This window comes from Danio rerio, chromosome 14 (assembly GCF_052040795.2).
Source record: "Danio rerio strain M-AB ecotype USA chromosome 14, GRCz13ab, whole genome shotgun sequence".
NCBI classification, from domain to species: domain Eukaryota; kingdom Metazoa; phylum Chordata; class Actinopteri; order Cypriniformes; family Danionidae; genus Danio; species Danio rerio.
Window position 1 is genome coordinate 6,888,630 of NC_141034.1, and position 18,852 is coordinate 6,907,481.

At 33.9% G+C, this 18,852-nt stretch overlaps 2 protein-coding genes across 7 annotated transcripts in view; one reads left to right on the forward strand and one right to left on the reverse strand.

Annotated features, from left to right (window-relative positions):
• Nucleotides 1-10,259, reverse strand: part of elp1 (elongator acetyltransferase complex subunit 1) — a 42,286-nt gene extending 32,027 nt beyond the window's left edge. Inside the window, exons 1-7 of one of the 5 annotated variants that reach the window (XM_087281024.1) lie at nucleotides 10,180-10,259; nucleotides 8,697-8,876; nucleotides 5,912-6,064; nucleotides 5,716-5,797; nucleotides 4,139-4,219; nucleotides 2,193-2,278; nucleotides 1,973-2,072 (exon numbers count right to left, since the gene is read on the reverse strand). In XM_087281024.1, the coding sequence (XP_087137150.1) occupies nucleotides 1,973-2,072; nucleotides 2,193-2,278; nucleotides 4,139-4,219; nucleotides 5,716-5,797; nucleotides 5,912-6,064; nucleotides 8,697-8,846 (652 nt within the window). In that variant the 5' untranslated portion in view covers nucleotides 8,847-8,876; nucleotides 10,180-10,259. Of the gene's footprint in view, nucleotides 1-1,972; nucleotides 2,073-2,192; nucleotides 2,279-4,138; nucleotides 4,220-5,715; nucleotides 5,798-5,911; nucleotides 6,065-8,696; nucleotides 8,877-9,561; nucleotides 9,630-10,163 lie in introns of those variants that run through there. The other 4 variants (XM_087281023.1, XM_087281025.1, XM_087281027.1 and 1 more) reach the window with 4 other exon arrangements.
• Nucleotides 10,260-11,248: 989 nt separating this feature from the next.
• tbc1d2 (TBC1 domain family, member 2) overlaps nucleotides 11,249-18,852 on the forward strand; it is a 42,378-nt gene continuing 34,774 nt past the window's right edge. For both annotated transcript variants that reach the window (XM_087281058.1, XM_087281059.1), the window contains exons 1-4: nucleotides 11,249-11,355; nucleotides 13,020-13,162; nucleotides 13,418-13,667; nucleotides 18,409-18,556. In XM_087281058.1, coding sequence (XP_087137184.1) covers nucleotides 13,020-13,162; nucleotides 13,418-13,667; nucleotides 18,409-18,556 — 541 coding nt within the window. In that variant the 5' untranslated portion in view covers nucleotides 11,249-11,355. The remainder of the gene's footprint in view (nucleotides 11,356-13,019; nucleotides 13,163-13,417; nucleotides 13,668-18,408; nucleotides 18,557-18,852) is intronic.

Below are 18,852 nucleotides of genomic sequence, written 5' to 3' on the forward strand. Positions count from 1 at the left end.
AAGGCTCACACAAATTTCAAAGGCAGATACTGATTAGATCAAGGCCTGGTGTGTGGACTTTGGGGGTTTAACGATATGGTCACATGTTGATTGGTCAGTTTGAATGTCTCAGCATTTGGGCTTTAGTCACATGGTCAAGAAAAATACAAAATAGGTGGTAAACTCTGCTCTGCCTCCTTTCCTGGTCTGCCTTTTTTTCCCTGGTCTGCTTCTTTCCTGCTCTGCTCCTCTCCTGATCTGGAGTCTATCTTCTCTGCTTTTTTGAAGCCTAATTACACTCTTTGGGCTCTATTTTGACGGTCCATGCGCAGAGCGCAAAATGCAGGGCGCAAACGCCTTCAGGGCGTGTCAGGACGCGTAGTTGCTAATTTAAGGACGGGAAATCTGCCCTGCGCCGTGGTGCATGTTCTAAAAGGGTTGAGTTTATTTTCTTAATGAGTTATAGGTGTGTTTTGAGAATAAACCAATTAGAGTCTCATCTCCCATTCCCTTTAAGAGTCAGCTGCGTCGCGCCAAGAGCGCATTCGCTATTTACAGGACGCAAAGTAAGTCTAAGTGGAAAAAATGAGCATTTAACAAGCAAACAATTCACAGTTTTTTTAACAGAAAACTGTTAAACAGAGCATCTACTGCGTGAGAATGAGAGATAATGGAACTACTTTCACATTCGCTCTTGGATAGGGAAACCTTTATGCACAGACATCAATTAGTCTATAAATAAATACTTTTGTTTGTTAAGCGCAAATATTCGTTTCAAAACTATTTCTAAATTCAGTTCTAATTTCCAGCAAACGAATAAATGAACAATAATAACAAAATGTGCTCAAAAACCTGAGTTATATCCTAAAACACATGCTGCGCCCCATATGGTCTAAAACCTGACAGGTGGGCAAATCTAAGCTTGTTTTTAATAAAACAAATATAAATATGGATATAATAAATAATACTGCTAATAATAATAACATTATATAAAAGCAAATTGTTATGAATGAACTGAAAAAGCCTCCCGAGATGAAGAAGACATAAAAGCAGTGATTTTTCATATTTATGTAGGCTAGAAAATAATGTTTTTAAAATATTTTAATCCTTTATATTTATATCCTATATCTATTCTTATTATATCCTATATATATCCTTAATATTTAATTTTTTCATATGTAAAGATATTTGCCTATTGCTCTCTTGTGCGTATTAAGCAGTGTGTAAGCGAGGCGCAACTCTGCGATGGAGTTTAGACCGGGTTAGTTTTGGTCTAATGAAAAATCTATTATAGTTTCTCAAAATAGCAACGTACCAGCGGTCCGCCTCAGAACGCCTTCCTTTTTAGACCAGAACGCCTATGGGCGCACAAATGAGCGCTAATGCATTTGCTATTTAAACAGCGTAGCGCAACGCCTCAAAACGACTCTTGCGCCAAGCTGAAACTACCAAAAGACTCCTGCGCCACGCCTTGCGCCACACTGCGCTGGGTGTATGATAGGGCCCTTTGTCTCTTATCATTCATTTGTTTTTATCATTCATATTTTATCATTTTATACATTTTTTGTAATTAATTTGTTTGGAACCATAGAGAATTATTGTCAATAAGTTACTTTTGATTTAACATCAACACTTAATTGCTCCATATTGCAATACAATATTTTCACATAATATCAATGCTCTCCCACATTTTAAGCTATTAAAACTGCCCTTTTTCTGTTTTTGGTATAAGAGTGCAGAAGAATGGCTTGACTAGAAATGTACAGTTTTTTACCATCAATACTGATAACTTTTTAGTCATTCGGCAGAACTACAGTTCGAACCGCTGTGGTAAAACCCATTCTTACACATGATATACCTCCATAAATAAATACAATATAAATTCACATATCACACAATAAAACTCCATTTGAATGAAACATATACAGGTATGCTCCATAAAATAAAATAAAAAATAAAAAAACAAGTCAACAGTAAAAAGAGAGATTCTCACCAGTCTGAGGACAAACAGCACTGACAGCAAAGAACTGCCCATCACCTCGCCAAGTAATCCTTGGCTTCCTGTCATCCCATGGCAAGGCAGGCTGTACTTCCTGTGAAAGTAAAAGTAGACAAGAACTAGATGAGGAAAATTAGATGTGAAAGTGCAATATATGCTGGCTGCAGTGGGTTGATTTAGTAAGGGTTGAGAAATAAACAGAATAAAAACGTACTGCTGCTTTCCGCTGGGCGGCCTGCTTGCCCTCAGAACCATGAAACTGAGTCTCCTTCTTCCCCCAACCGACTGTGATGAACTTATCTGATATACACATGCAATCAGATATACACCAATCAGATACTATATTTGCTCAAATGCAGTGAAGCGTTTATACAGAGTCCTAACTACATGAAATACAGCATCACAACTCATAAAATAACTTATATTTTCCATGTTAAAAGGAGTTTTTGTCTTAACCATCTGCAAAAGCGACGCGCAAAATTTCTATTTTAGAAATGCTTTCGACTTCTGCGATGTCGCAGAAGAACAACAACATATATTTGACAACTACAATGACAAAGACTGCTACGACTAATACTACTACAACGACTACTACAATGATCACCTCAGGTACTGATTATGTGCTTTATTTAGTGTTAAATCAGATCTAGAAAATAAAACAAGTAAAACACTACGACTACTACTACTACGATCACCTCAGGTACTGATTATGTGTTTTATTTAGTCTTAAATGCTCCCAGTGTAAGTTTAAACGCTATTTAATATGACTTTTATTGCCATACTACTGAAAGCAGCAGCAAATATTTCACTTAAGATCTTGAAAATTAAAAATGAAAGCCAGATCAGGGGTCCGTTCTTCGTACATGGATTACTTAACTAGTTGGATTTGACATGATCCAGGATCTTTTCGTTCTTCAAAACTCATCCGAGTCTTGTTGTCATAGTAACAGTTCTGGTAGCACAAGCCTGCGTAGAAGCAGGTTGATTTCACATAAACAGGATTAGATCGGGTCAGTTTAAGCAAAGATAATACTGAAAGTATGTACCGAATGCTGATATTTTCTTACAGTAGTTATATACACTTGGGAAAAGTATATATATATATATATATATATATATATATATATATATATATATATATATATATATATATATATATATATATATATATATATATATAAAAAGTTAAAAAATATATATTAATAAAACTTATTTTAAATAAAAATAAAAGACTGCCACCTGGTGGTTCAAAGAGAAAATTTATTGATATGAACTTTTTAGATGCAATGCGTATATGCACAACATTCGACTTTTTAATATAAAGCATAATAATTTATGCAGTCATGCACGTGTTTTGATCACTAATATGTTGGTGATTGATACCTTTACCAATATCAAAATGCTTTTTTGATGCAAAATTAATTTATACAGTTATTCCTTACGCCGATTAAAACACTTGAGTAGGCCTATAGGCTACAATAATAAAGAAAATCTTTTCTAAATGTAGAACTAAATACATTGATATGCATTGAAATACATGATGAATACTCTTGACGCATGAAAGTGTAAAGCCTGCAGCTCACAACAAATGTTGGGAAGTTATTGCTGCGTATCGTATTAAGGAACCATTTACTGCTAATTTGATGTAATTTTGTTCACATGGATAATTGAATATTAATCAGATGATGTCATTACGCTGCTGTGCCGTCAGCCAGTTGTTACATTGCTGATCGTGATTTCGAGGATCGATAGATCTGTCCTTCACAACAGGCAGCGATCTCAGTTCAGTTCATCCAGACATTTTAATCTGATTTGCGAACTTGTTTGAAGAACCAAATTAGCCAGAGATTAGTTATCAAGATTAACCGACCCAGGCTCTGCCAAATCATCTTAGATCATTTAAGCGAGATACGAAGAACGGACCCCTGTTCTTTAGTGGAAACCAAAAACATTGGCCACTCAGAAGCCTATTATAATGTTAAAGAGCTTTAATATGTATTAATTAAAAGGCTTTACCACTTCGTAGGGAGTGCAGTGGCTGGTTTTTAAATGTTTCTGTCATGTTAAGTCACATTTTGTTGACACAGCCGAATTGCCTGTTGCATCGCATCACATGTTGTTAGGACACATTGTTATAGTGAGCACGTTTATAAATAATACCTTCACCAAAGTCATCCTGATTGATTGCAACTTCCGTTATCGGCTCAAAGTCCTTGGTCATCATGATAATGCTCTCCTGGCCTAACGTATCATATAAGACACAAGTGGACACAATGAGAAGGAGTCAAAAATAATAGCTTAATGCACTTGTAAGCAAAGCTGACTGAAGCAGCAATATGCTGAGTGGCAGCAAAAAACAAAAAAAATTATTACTTAAAATACATACACCCACTTTATTTATTTTTATTATTATTATTATTTTATTTATTTATACAGGGACAACGTACAACATGACATGTTGTGCCAGAATTAGCTTTAAAGCTAATTTACATCTGTAGTCCCTAGGTGGACTTTACAAGTCCCAAGGTACCCCTTCCTAGTGCCGGGTTGGACCCCCTTTGGCCTTCAGAATTGCTTTAATCCTTTATGGCATAGATTCAACAAGATACTGGAAATATTTCACAGAGATTTAGGTCCATATTTTTGGTTCATGCAGTTGCAGCAGATTTGTCGGCTGCACATCCATGATACCAACCTCCCATTCCACCACATCCCAAAGGTGCTCTATTAGATTGAGGTCTGGTGACTGTGGAGGCCATTTGAGTACAGTGAACTCATTGTCATGTTCAAGAAACCATTCTGAGGTGATTTGTGTTTTATGACATGGTGCGTTATCCTGCTGGAAGCAGCCATCAGATGATGAATACACTGTGGTCATAAAGGGATGGACATGGTCAGCAACAACTCTCAGGTAGGCAGTCATGTTGACACGATGCTCAATTGGTACTTATGGGCGCAAAGTACGCCAAAAAAATATCCCCCACACCATTACACCACCACCAGCCTGCACCATTGAAACAAGGCAGGATGGATCCATACTTTCATGTTGTTGATGCTAAATTCTGATCCTACCATCCGAATGTCACAGCAGAAATCGAGACTCATCAGACAAGGCAAATGTTATTCCAATCTTATATTGTCTAATTTTGATGAGCCTGTGTGAATTGTAGCCTCCGTTTCCTGTTCTTAGCTGACAGGAGTGGCACCCGGTGTGGTCTTCCACTGCTGTAGCCCATCTTCAAGATTTGATGTGTTGTGCTTTCAGAGATGCTCTTCTGCATACCTCAGTTGTAATGAGTGGTTATTTGAGATACTGTTGCATTTCTCTCAACTCGAACCAATCTGGCCATTCTCCTCTGACCTCAACAAGTCATTTGCGCCCACAGAACTGCCACTTACTGGATGTTTTCTCTTTTTCAGACCATTCTCTATAAACCCTAGAGATAGTTGTGCGTGAAAATTTCAGTAGATCAGCAGTTTCTGAAATACTCAGACCAGCCCGCCTGGCACCAACAACTATGCCACATTCAAAGTCACTTACTTTAAATCACTTTTCTTCCCCATTCTGATAGTCTGATCGTCTTGACCATGTCTACATGCATTGAGTTGCTGCCACGTGATTGGCTAATTAAGAAATTTGCGCTATCGATCAGTTGGACAGGTGTACCTAATAAAGTGGCTGGTGAGTGTATATGTTTACTTCATTGACACTGAAAAGGTCTGCTAGTAATACAGACCTGTGGTCAGAGTCACCAGCTCTTGGTCTGGGCTCCAAGTCATGCCGGTCAGACCGCTATCAACACTGCCAACACACTCCAACTGTTAATAGTAAAAAAAAAAAAAAGTAAACACTGTTCGTTAGAAAGCATAAAACTAGAACACCATGTTTATGAAATAGTTTCAAAAGTAAAAGCATTAAAATCAAACAATGACCTGACTGGTGTTGAGGTTGTAGAGAATGACATCCCCGTTGGCAGTGGCCAAACAAACCGACTCCTGATCTGGCAGATCTTGTATTGCCAGCACAATGCCACTACCATCTTCTGGGAGATAGTCATCTGCCGTCAGTGAAACCTCATTGAGAACCTAAAAAAGTACATTAAACAGCAAGATAAACACTGAAGACAATACAGACTACATCAATCATTCATCAGCAGTCAAACTATGTGTACATATGTGTATAAAATATGTTAAATATTGTCGGCGCCAATAGCCTAGTGCAGGGGTGGGCAAACTCGTTCCCGGAGGGCCGGTGTCCTGCACAGTTTAGGCCCAACTCTCATCACACACACCTGCTGCTTATAGATTTCTAGTGATCTTAAAGACACTGATTAGCATGTTCAGGTGTGCTTGATTAGTGTTGCAGCTAAACAATGCAGGCCACCGGCCCTCCAGGACCGAGTTTGCCCACCCCTGGCCTAGTGTTTAGTGTGTCGACACATAGTACCGAGGTGCTCGCAGCGACCTGAGATCGATTCCTGTCTCGAGGTCCCTTGCTGATCCTTCCCTTATCTCTGGTCCCCACACTTTCCTGTCTCTATATCTCCACTGTCCTATCAATAAAGGTGAAAACACCTAAATATATATATATATATATATATATATATATATATATATATATATATATATATATATATATATATATATGTATATATATGTATATATATATATATATATATATATATATATATTTTTTTTTTTTTAATATATTAAAACATATATTTTATATTGTGCATTATTTGTCTCTACTTGTGTACATCATACATATTTAGGCTCTATTTATGTACAGACTGTATTTAAATGTATATTGTCTTTTTTATTGTCTATTGTCTGTACAAAGTATCTCATTGTGTTTTGCACTGTCTGGTTTTCACTCATTGGAGAACACATGCTCTTGGTGATGTGACAATGAAAGTGATCTGATTATAAATGTTTAGTTATTTGGTACTAGACACGATGAACCAACTTAATTTTACCCAGAACAATATGGGATAACGTGCAAGCTAAAACAAAAATATCTTCATTCTTTACACATGAATATTTCATTCCAAACCCATGACACTTTGTTTTCATCATATGAACTACACAAATTTGAAATAAATAAAATAAAATAATATAAAACCACAAACCTTCTGAAAGGTGTAGTTCCCACTAAAACTAAAATTTACACACTATCACCTTTATGCATTTCTTTATTCTGTTGAACACTAAGGAAGATATTTTAAAGAAAACTGAAAGCCTTCCAAAGTAAGAATAACAAATACTATGGATGTCAGTGGTTACAGTTATTCATTTTTCTTGAAAAGATCTTCTTTAATGAAGTAATAAAAGTAATAAAATAAATAAATAAATAAATAAATAAATATATATATATATATATATATAATATTGCACGTGTTGGACAACATAATGTACTTTTGAGGCTTTTTAGGCGAGAATGTAGTGCTTAGATTGCAACTATGCAGTTTATTTTTAAGGATAGTGCCTATTTTAATTATTCATAATTTCGGTGATTTAGTGCATTGGAGGTCATTAGCCTGCTATACTGAGCAGAGCAAAGACGGTTGATTTTCTGCCACAAGATGGCGACAGAGACAGCATAATAAGCCCAGGTAAGAGAAATTCTAAGTCGATCATTCTCTTTTATATGCTGTAATTATACCATAGTAATCTGGTAGTGCTTGTTTGCTCTGGCTTTTTTAGGGTTAATTATTGTGATATCGTGATTGCAATAGAGAAATACTGGGACAGCTCTGTCGCTTGATGGCATTTCATGCCATTCAGCCTCAAGTTGCGGTTACATTAGAGTTTAAGCATGCGATATTCTGTCGTGCGGCGCTGCGAAAATGGGCGGGATTAAACAAGATGATTGGACATTTAAAAAAGCGAGCGATTGCTCCATGTTTTAAAGTTCTGTACAGAAAGGTCATGTTTTGATCTTTGATTGGTCTAACGCAGTCAAGTGATGCGATTTTGCAGGTCAGAGTTCACCAAGCTTGAACTTTGCACTGCAGCAGCCTGCAAAACTTGACGTATGTCCTTGCGTTTCCAGTCTGACGCATTCGCATGCGTATGAATAGAAGTCTATGGGAGAAAAAGCCCAGTGTAACCGCAGCTTTATAATCTTAAAATGTGAACACAATCACCTGTTTTGTCATCACTTTAGACATTGTGCATATGAATCATTCAAATACTAGCTCTAAAATTATGTTGGTGAATTAGTTTCTGCTGTTCTGAGGTCAGCTTCAGAGTTGTATGAACGGCAGAAGAAAGTAGTACCTCTTACAAAAAGAGTTTTTAGACTCTCCATGTTTGAATTTCTTGTTTATCTACATGATTATGCCATTAAACTGTTTTTGTTGTATAAGAGCAATATCAGACTCTTAGCAGTGCGATATGGGTGCATTATCATCACTGGTGGAACACTAAGGCAGTCGGCCTGTGGCCTTAAGCCAATGCATGCCTCCCACCAGTGCAGATATACAGATATACAGATAGATAGATATACAGATAGATAGATAGATAGATAGATAGATAGATAGATAGATAGATAGATAGATAGATAGATAGATAGATAGATAGATAGATAGATAAACAGACAGACAGACAGACATTTTTACAAATTATGTTGAACTTTTGACAGTATGTCAACATTTTGTGGTGAACTAAATGAACAAAATACAGAAACGCCCCCTCCTTTTATTTATTCCAGAAATACCTCTCCGGTTTGAGGGTTGTACTCTGTGATGGCAAACTCTGAGGCCACTAGCACTGTTCCAGCCTCACTCCTGATAGAGAAACACTGAGGAGATCCTGGAATGGGAAGATCCACACTTCTGAAGCGCTTCAGCAGACTGAGGTTTCTCATTGTGGGTTTATGTTTTCCTCAAGATGAGATCTGAAACCATATTTTGTAAGACTTACTGGATGTTTACAACCAATACAATAAGACATGGCAACGAGATTTGTAAACAAAATCATATTGGATTGCTTTTGAAACAGATTGGGGTAATATTCAAACATTTCAACTTTCCCCTTAATAATAACATTTCACAAAAGTATTCATTGCAAATTATAAATACAGGGAAATATTTATAAATATTAGCAACGAATGATTATCAAAATACAACAATGTTCACAGTCAATTAAATAGTGCAAATGTTGTTTCGAAGTCATGTTTACATGACATTTCAGACCGAATATTCATAGTGTGGTAAACAATACAGGGAATGTGTTCAATAATAAACGAAATTTTGAATATAAAACCAACTTCACCTCAATTTGAAACATTCCTGGGGGTGTTGATTAAGGTAAAGTAGGTTTTATATTCACACAGTCATTCAGTGACAACTTGTGACTGGCTCCCTATATTGTTTATCACGGCACTTTGAATATTCATTCTGAAATAACCTGCAAGTGTGACTTGAAAAAAACATTAACACTGTTTACTTGACTACAAACAAAGTTGCACTTTGATAGTCATTGTCTGCTAATATGATTTCACTATTTAGTTTGCAAATAATGCTTTTATGAAATGTTATTAAGGAGAAAGTCAAAATCTGCGAATATAAAACCAACTTTACCTCTATAGGGTGTTGGACATGTATTGGTAACTGATGAAAATAAATAATCTCCAAAACCTATTTTCAACGACACCTGTAAAATGTGGTTATGAACTTTTTGTTAAAAATAGCACTGAGATAGTTTCAAAACTCATTAAACATATCTCTTTAGCAGAATAAATCTACTTATACTGTTAACAGGCGTATTCAATTAACTACAAACTATTTTTCCTAGTTTGTTGCCATAGATGTATATGGTATAGAGGTAAAGTTGGGTTTATATTCGGATATTCAGACATTCTCCTTAATAATATAATTTCAGAAAAGCAGTGTTTACCATTTCTAAATAGGGAAATCATATTAGCAGCAAATGATTATCAAAGTGCAGCATTGTTCACAGTGAATTAGATAGTGTTAATGTTGTTAAGAAGTCATACTTGCATACTAATTCCTATCGAATATTCAAAGTAACATGGTAAACAATATAGAGACTGCTAAATGAAAGAATGTGCGAATATAAAACCAACTTTACCTCTATATCTAAGGTTTGTTGCTAACGTAGCACAAAACAATGCTATGACTAAAGCGTACGCGCAAATGACAACACGACCAGTGACCCTTACCTTGTTTATTTTATACCTTCTTAAAGATGAAAACGATCATTTGCGCGGCGTACATTCACAACACAACACAACACACTCACACGTTGTTTTCAGTGCAGCATGAACTCTGACATCGTAGAAAAAGCGGAGCTGTGTGGTTATTTGAACAAACGCTCCCTCTATTGTCGAGGAGAGCAAAAGAGTTCATTTGTATCAAAAATGTCTACAGCGTTCAGTTTATTGAAACAAATTAAACGCGTGTGTCTTAATTAAATGTAATACTCATGTAATTAAGGCGTGAAGATAATCCAAAATTATCTTAAAATGACATCGGTTGCATCGTTGTGAATCAGCTGCTCTAACTCGAGTCAGTGAATCTTCTCGAACGGTTCAGTGATTCAGTTAGTTCGTTCTCAGGTCGGATAACATGAACCAACGATTTTCGCTTATAGTTAATTAAAAGTGAACTTGCTGTCTATAGCCAGTATCTAATATGCTGTCCTAAATATACTCAGAGTTTGGGTGTATCTACTGTATATTGTTGCTAAATAGTTTTGTGTGTTATAGGCGTGCTATATATTCTTGAAAACGTAAAAATGTATTTTTTATTTTATAATATCGTATTTAATTTGATGTCATGATAGAATTGTAGATTTGTTGTTGTTATTATTTATATATAAAAAAACAACAAAATTAAACAAACAACAAAAACGTTCACACATTTTCGCCGGTTTTGTGAATCGGTTGATTTGATTCACTGGAATGAATCTTTCATTCGTATGACACTGAAAATTAAAATTTAATTGTATTTTATTTACAAAATAGACGTAATTGTATTAAAAGTATTCCCTCAATCAATTTGCGTAGCTAAACCGTGTGGCTTAAAAAAAACCTGGCTTTTAAAACAAGCATTTCTGAAATTCATAAATCCAAATATGTAAGTTAACTAACGTTATTATTTTGAAACGAAATGACAGGCATTCACGACACGCCTCTCCAAAGACGCAGTCCTACGCAATATGGAAACCTAAGTTACATATTCCTGATGTGTGTGCGCGGTGTTTCCTGATTTCCTTCAAGCTGGGACTCAGTCAGAAATATGAGTCATTCATGAAGGAAGTGCCGAGGAGTTGTTTGTGTGTGTTGTTTATCTGTAGTGCCATCCGGACAAACACATGGAGTGAATAACTTTTGAGCTTTTTAAAGACAGAAGGTATGTAATTATCACGAACTACGTGTAAACAGGGTGTTTACTTGCAGTTTATGGCAACTGACAGGGCGAAATCTTCTTTAATATTAGGTGTTGACGACTAACGAGTGTAACTTGCAATATAAAAAGTTTACCAACAGTATTCATAATTTTATTAATAACATTAGCATACATTATAGATTTACATTAAAATAATGAAAAATGCATTCAGTTTATTTGCAGGTTACTATAAGCATTTTATCACATAACTTAATGTGATATTGTGTATAGTGTATTTACAAGTTTATTATTATACGATTATTACTATTAAGTAAAAGAAGATGGCCATGTGGACTAGATGATCTTATTTTTCTTCTAAGTATGCAGGAATATCAAAATTTGTAAGATTTAAGTCTGTGACATTGTATTATGTTGAGTTTTGTGTGCCTTTATGTTAAATAATATGGTTTGAGTTTGCAAAAATGCTTTAGTTTTGTGGAGTAAAATAGTGTTATTTTGAAATAGCCTATGTTATTCATTAATTTCTGAAGTGTTTGCTATTCATAAAGACTAACTGATTATTTCATTGAATTCATGGTATGATTATTTACTGTAAATTATTCAAACTTAATTATATATATTTTTCTTTAATAAATATATTTTTCTAAATAATGCTTTTTCTTTATTTCATGTGTGTGTGTGTGTGTGTGTGTGTTTATTTTTTTTTCAGTTTTGTCTTTCATTGGTTAACAGTGTTGCTGAGTAAAATAGAAAGAAAATAATCAAAATGTTGTTATTGCTAAATAATAAATTGTTAATGTAAATATCACATTAGAAATAAATAAAAAATCTAATTCAAATGTTATATATAAATATTTAATAATATTAATAAATATTAACCTAATCATAAAAAATAAAACTAGTCAATTTAAATATTATTTATAATATTACAATATTTAACTATTTATATATTTTTTATATTTTAAATAATACAAATATATACAAATATTTTAAATAAATGTTAACTAAAAAAGTATATATATATATATATATATATATATATATATATATATATATATATATATATATATATATACATACACAGTTGTATTTAGAATTATTAGCCTTCCTGTTTATTTTTTTCCCGTATTTATGTTTAACAGAGAGAAGATATTTTTATTTCTAATCATAATAGTTTTAATAACTTATTTGTAATAACTGATTTATTTTATCTTTGCCATGATGACAGTAAATAATATTCATTCATTCATTCATCATTCATTTTCTTTTCGGCTTAGCCCTTTTAATAATCCGATCACCACAGCGTAATGAACCGCCAACTTATCCAGCACGTTTTTACACAGCGGATGCCCTTCCAGCCACAACCCATCTCTGGGAAATAAATAATATCTGACGAGATGTTTTTCAAAACGCTTCTATACAGCCCAAAGTGACATTTAAAAGCTTAACTATTTTAATTAGGTTAACTAGGCAGGTTAGGTAATTAGGGCAAGTCACTGTATAATGTTAGTTTGTTTTGTAGACTTTAGCTTAAAGGGCTAATAACTTTGACATTAAAATGGTTTTAATATATATTAGCGTGTCTTTGCTTTGCTTGCTAATGGACATGATTTGATTACCTGAACATTTTGTCTAATGTTCTTTATTCTCTTGCTTGATACAACCAGATGGAGAGCAAGGGAAGCTCCAGCACTCCCCCTCCTCCAGAACTGAATGTATATGCTCCAGATGAAGAGGCAGATGGGGCTTGGGACAAACAGGACCCCCAGATTCATGCAGCTCAGCCTGAGGGCCCCTTCAAAGGATTGGGGTAAAGTTGGCTTTATATTCACACATTGAGACTTTCTAGATAATAAAATCGTTTCAGAATATTGTTCTTAGGGAAATGATTTTAGCAAAGTACTACATTGTTCACAGTCAATTAAGTAGTGCTAATGTTGTTTATTCTTACATGCTATTTCAGACTGAATATTCAAAGTATCATGATAAACAATATAGGGAGTGTTTCACAAGTTGTCACTGAACGAATGTGCAAATATAATATTAACTTTACCTCAATCCTCAGAGGGACCCCCACTCCAAGCAGCACTAAACTCTGTGGATACCTCAACAAGCAGGGCGGACCCCTCAAAACCTGGAAGTCCCGTTGGTTTGCATATGAGGAGAAGAGCTGTCAGCTGTTTTACTACCGCATGGCACATGATATTAATTCTCTGGGTAAGGTGGATCTGACTCGGGCCACATTCAGTTACCCGCTGCGTGGAGAGGAGGGAACCTTTCATATACAGACCCCAGAACGCACAGTCATTCTCAAGGTAATGCTGGCATAATATTAACATACTAACATAAGTAGTACATTTTTAAGCAATCGATGGGATGGTAATTGAGACTAAATCTATGTGAAAAACCTGCGAACTGCAGGGGGAAAACATCAATTACATGTTACAGCATAATTGAGTACACTCCATTTTGATAATGAATATTTTTATTTATTTCCCAGTGAATATAGGTCACATATTTTGGTGCATTTGAACAAAACAGATTCATTAAAAAGATATATATTAAAATAGTATTTTTGTCACCGAACTTCTTTGGAAGTTGAAAGAAAACACATTTAAATTCAAGCGAAATGAAAATACTAAATATAAAATTCAAACAAAATTTGCTACATGTTTTTGTTTCAATTGGTTTTCCCTCTTTTTATTTTTTTTATTTCATATTTTTCCTTAACACAAATTCGGGTGTACTCATTTTTGGACCGTTATCATACTTTTTTTGTTCCTGATTAGCTCCAGATTTGGCTTCAGTACTGATGCACAAATGTAATATTGTGCAGCATCCTTTTAAAATAGAAATTTAGAAGATAGATTTGTGAGGGGTGTACTTATATACAGTTGAAGTCAGAATTATTAGCCCCCCTGTTTATTTTTTTTTCTGTTTAGAGGAGAGCAGACTTTTTCAGCACATTTCTAAACATAATACTTTTAATAACTCATCTCTAATAACTGATTTATTTTATCTTTGCCATGATGACAGTAAATAATATATGACTAGATATTTTTCAAGACACTTCTATACAGCTTAAAGTGACTTATAAAGGCTTAACTAGGTTAATTAGGTTAACTAGGCAGATTAGGGTAATTAGGCAAGTTATTTTATAATGATGGTTTGTTCTGTAGACTATCGGAAAAAATCAGCCTAAATGGGCTAATAATTTTGTCCTTAAAATGGTGTTAAAAAAAATAAAAACTGCTTTTATTCTAGCTAAAATAAAACAAATAAGACTTTCTCCACAAGAAAAAATATTATCAGACATACTGTGAAAATGTCTTTGCTCTGTTAAACATCATTTGGAAAATATTTAAAAAAAAGAGTAAAATATTCAAAGGGGGCTAATTTTTCTGACTTCAACTGTATGCTGAGCACTGTATATGAAGAAAATGAAGTGTATTTCAGCGTTGGTGTTATCTGATTTTGTAAAAATATAAATTTTTGTAATTGAAATATATCTGACAAAAATCTAAATCTTAAGATAAATTATATAACTTATTGCTAAATAAAACAAAAAGATAATTAAAAGTATTAAAAGTAGTAGTGGGTCGTTATCTGCGTTAACGCGAGACTCTTATCTGCCAATTTTAAAAAACATTGCCGTCAATCTATTCTCAAAGTTGGGTTGGGATCTGGGTCTGTTCTACGCAAGCTTTGATGACTTTCATCTTGATATTGTAGCACAAATGTATACCTGACCGGTGAGCCTTCTGAAAAAAAAGTGCCCTTCTGAATCAAATCAGCAGGATGCCCTTTTGGATCTTTCAATTACTTCGAAGACACACACTGACTACGCTTACATGGACATCTCTAGTCTAGTTATTAGCCTTAATAAACAATAATAGAATTAAGGTGTTTACCTGAAGTGCTTTCAAGGAAGGGTTTCCTGTAATTTTGGGTGACTTTAACTGCAGTTCGGTATTTTCACTCATGAGCATTTCATTCATGCCCCTGTGACAAACTGGGGTATTAGATGCAAATAAGGAGTAAGGACTGTTGAGAGTGTTATGGAATTTAAAAACACATGCCAAATGGAAAAAAAAAAACTTCAGCATTGCATGGTGTGTGTGTGTGTGTGTGTGTGTGTGGTCTTTTACTGACTTTAGTCCTACATGACAGTAATAGTTTGATTGCGGTGTTTACTTCAATAATGCCACTACTATCTGCATACACCCCATGTCTTAATTCCAGTTCTGTTTGATTCAGTTTCAGACTTTAGTCGGATTAGGGTGATCAAAAAATACACAAATAAAAATACATAAATGGCTGTTTGGAGCTTATGTAGGCCTACAGTTCCAAATTCATGTTTAACTGAATAAAGAGTTAGTAAACACAAGAACATCTTATTTAACATAATTTATTTTCATCACCAAGTATCATAGTAGAACAGTTTTTCAAGCAATTTGTGATGCATTTTGGAAAAAGGAGATGAGCCTCTGGTCTAATGCGCCACCTGGCTTGAGAAATCCATTCTCAAAGACTTGCTTTTAGTCATTATTTGAGTAGCACACATATTCTGAATGCATTCGGCAGAATTCATATGAGCCATTTTAATCTAGATTAATCTAGATTAATTTTAAGATTACATTAAGATTAATCTTGATTTAAAAATTTATCTATGCCCACTTATGGTAAAAATATTTTTTTTGTAATTGAAATATATCTGACAAAAGTACAAAAATCTAAATCTTAAATTAAAATATATAACTTATTGCTAAATAAAACAAAAAGGTAATTAAAAAATTATAAAAGTTATTCGAATAAAAAGTGTGAATTGGTATTTTTAATAAAAATAATAAACTGATAATGTAAACTAACATTCAAACTAAAACTGAAAATATTAAAAAATAAAATATAATTTTTAAAAATTAGTATATGAATAAAGATTACCTACAATGAAAATTGTCAGTAATAGTAATATTTGCTTAGTTATAGCTTAATTTTTTTTTTACTAAATAATTATAAACATTTTAAAAATAAATGTTAACTAAAAAAGAAAATATAAAACAACATTACCAGTTCCTTAATAAGTATAACATACAGGGGGATTTAAAAAGAATACTACAACTTTCGGGTTGGTGTCACTCGAGTGTCTAGAGGGGGTCATATTGAACATCTATGAGCTTGTTTTCTACTGAAAAAACTTTAAATACTCTTCACATTGATCAATTACCCAATGTTCCAACATGTTTCTTTGATTAAATACAGATTTTCTAAGTTGTGGTATTGTTTTTGAATCACCCTGTATATATATAATTAAAATCATAGAAAACTTTTATAGACACGTTGGTAATAAAATGGTAATAAAATTGACAAATGCACAAACATTTTTTTTCTGATGACTTGGGAATGTCCAAAAACATTATTAAAATGAAAGAATTAAGCAAGCAAACAAAAGTGAAACCATCACTTTTTCTGATTTATTTTATGGCAGTACAAGATCAAAGTTTAAATACTTCTAACAAACAAGGGTATGGATGAGAAAGTTATATAATGACCAATTCTGTGCTGGGTTTTTTTTTTCTTCCTTTTTTTTGATACTTTTCTTTCTTTTGTGTCCTTAAAAAGCCTGTTGTCATTATTGAGGTCAGACTTTGATCACCTGACTGCACTTCATGTAACATCCACCACATACTTGAGTAGCCTATCAACCGTGCTGAAATTCGGTCAGAGAGAAAATAAAGGCTGCTGGGTTTACACTTTTTGATTAAATGTATTCTGATTAGTGGTCTTAAGTATTTTTCATAGTTCTAAAACTTAATTAACCCTTAAAATTGAATGCTATACACTTTCATCAAGGGACTTTTTAAAGGGATTCTCCGCATTTCATCTCTTTTTTTTTGCAACATAAAATTGTGGTCAGTTTACAGCAAAAATGACTATATTGAAGTGAAGTGAAGTGAAGAAAGCCTTGTCCAATGGGGTTTTTACTAGTACTTTTACTGGATTTATTAGTCACATCCAAAATAAAAGTTTGTTTTGTCTTAATTTAACTGTGTGGACTGTAAATATATATATATGTATATACATACATACATACATACATACATACATACATACATACATATATATATATATATATATATATGTATATGTATATATATATATATATATATATATATATATATATATATATATATATATATATAAATATATATGTATACATATGTATATATGTATATGTGTGTGTGTGTGTGTGTGTATATATATATATATATATATATGTATGTGTATGTGTGTATGTATATATATATATATATATATATATATATATATATATATATATATATATATATATATATATATATATATATATATATATATGTACTTTTATTTTGGAATATTGTACTTTTATTTTAGATTATTAAAATAAAATGAATTTGGGCAATTAATCTTTGCCCAGCACCAGTTTTTACCCATTAAAATGGGTCCTCTGGGCCCTCTTAGTGCACATAAACACATTTTGAATGAGGAGTGTGTGTGTACGCATACACAAAGATACACACTAAAGCATATACCGAAAGTAGTTCCAGCACCCAGGGAGCAATAAGCGGTTAGGTGCCGCTGAAGGGCACCTAAGTTGAGTACCGAAGATAGAGAGAGTGTGGTTCATTTATTCCCTCGACCTTCAATTCCAGCTGGGACCGGAATCGAGCCTGCAAACTTTCGATTACAAATCCAACTCCTATTAGGCCACAACTCCCCTCCCAGAGCATCTAAACAGGCATCTAATGGCCAAACGTTTTAGAGTAGCGTAAATTCAAACAAGCTGGCATTGTTTTTATCCCTCATAATAGTTGCTATTGTCATAATAATTGTGTTGTGGTCTCGTAATCTTACAAATTTATCATTGCAATTACAGTTATCTCATCTTTGGTGTGAACGAGTCAGTGGATATATTTAGGGTAAGGTATAGATGAAGTATAGGTCAAGCATCTAGAGTGAGACAATGTTTTGGACACTTTAAAACAAATCTCTACAAAAATGATCTACTTTTTTGTTCAGGCAGCTAACAGAGATGCTCAGATGTATTGGTTGCAGCAGCTGCAGTTGAAACGTGCTCAGTTCAGGGACCAGCAGGCTGAACATCAGTCCACACCAAGACCAGACAGCCTGACAACAGAAAGCACACCGCCGGCAAACAACTGTCCTGGTAAGACCTTCAGCTTATTTATAGACTCTGAGGAAGAGAATATGAAATATGAAACATTCCATCATGAAACCATAATAGCAGTTACTACATCGTGGAAATCACCAAATCTGAATTATGATCTGAAAGTAAATGCACTGCATGTGTCAAAGGAGTGTTAGTAGCTTGGCCAGTCATGTGATACAAAGTTAATAGAAAGCGAAAGATCAACCAACCCCACCAGATCTTGAGGATTGTTCAAGAATGCTTGGAATTTGTGCAACAAAAAGCGTTTTAACTGAGTGCATGTATTGCTGGAG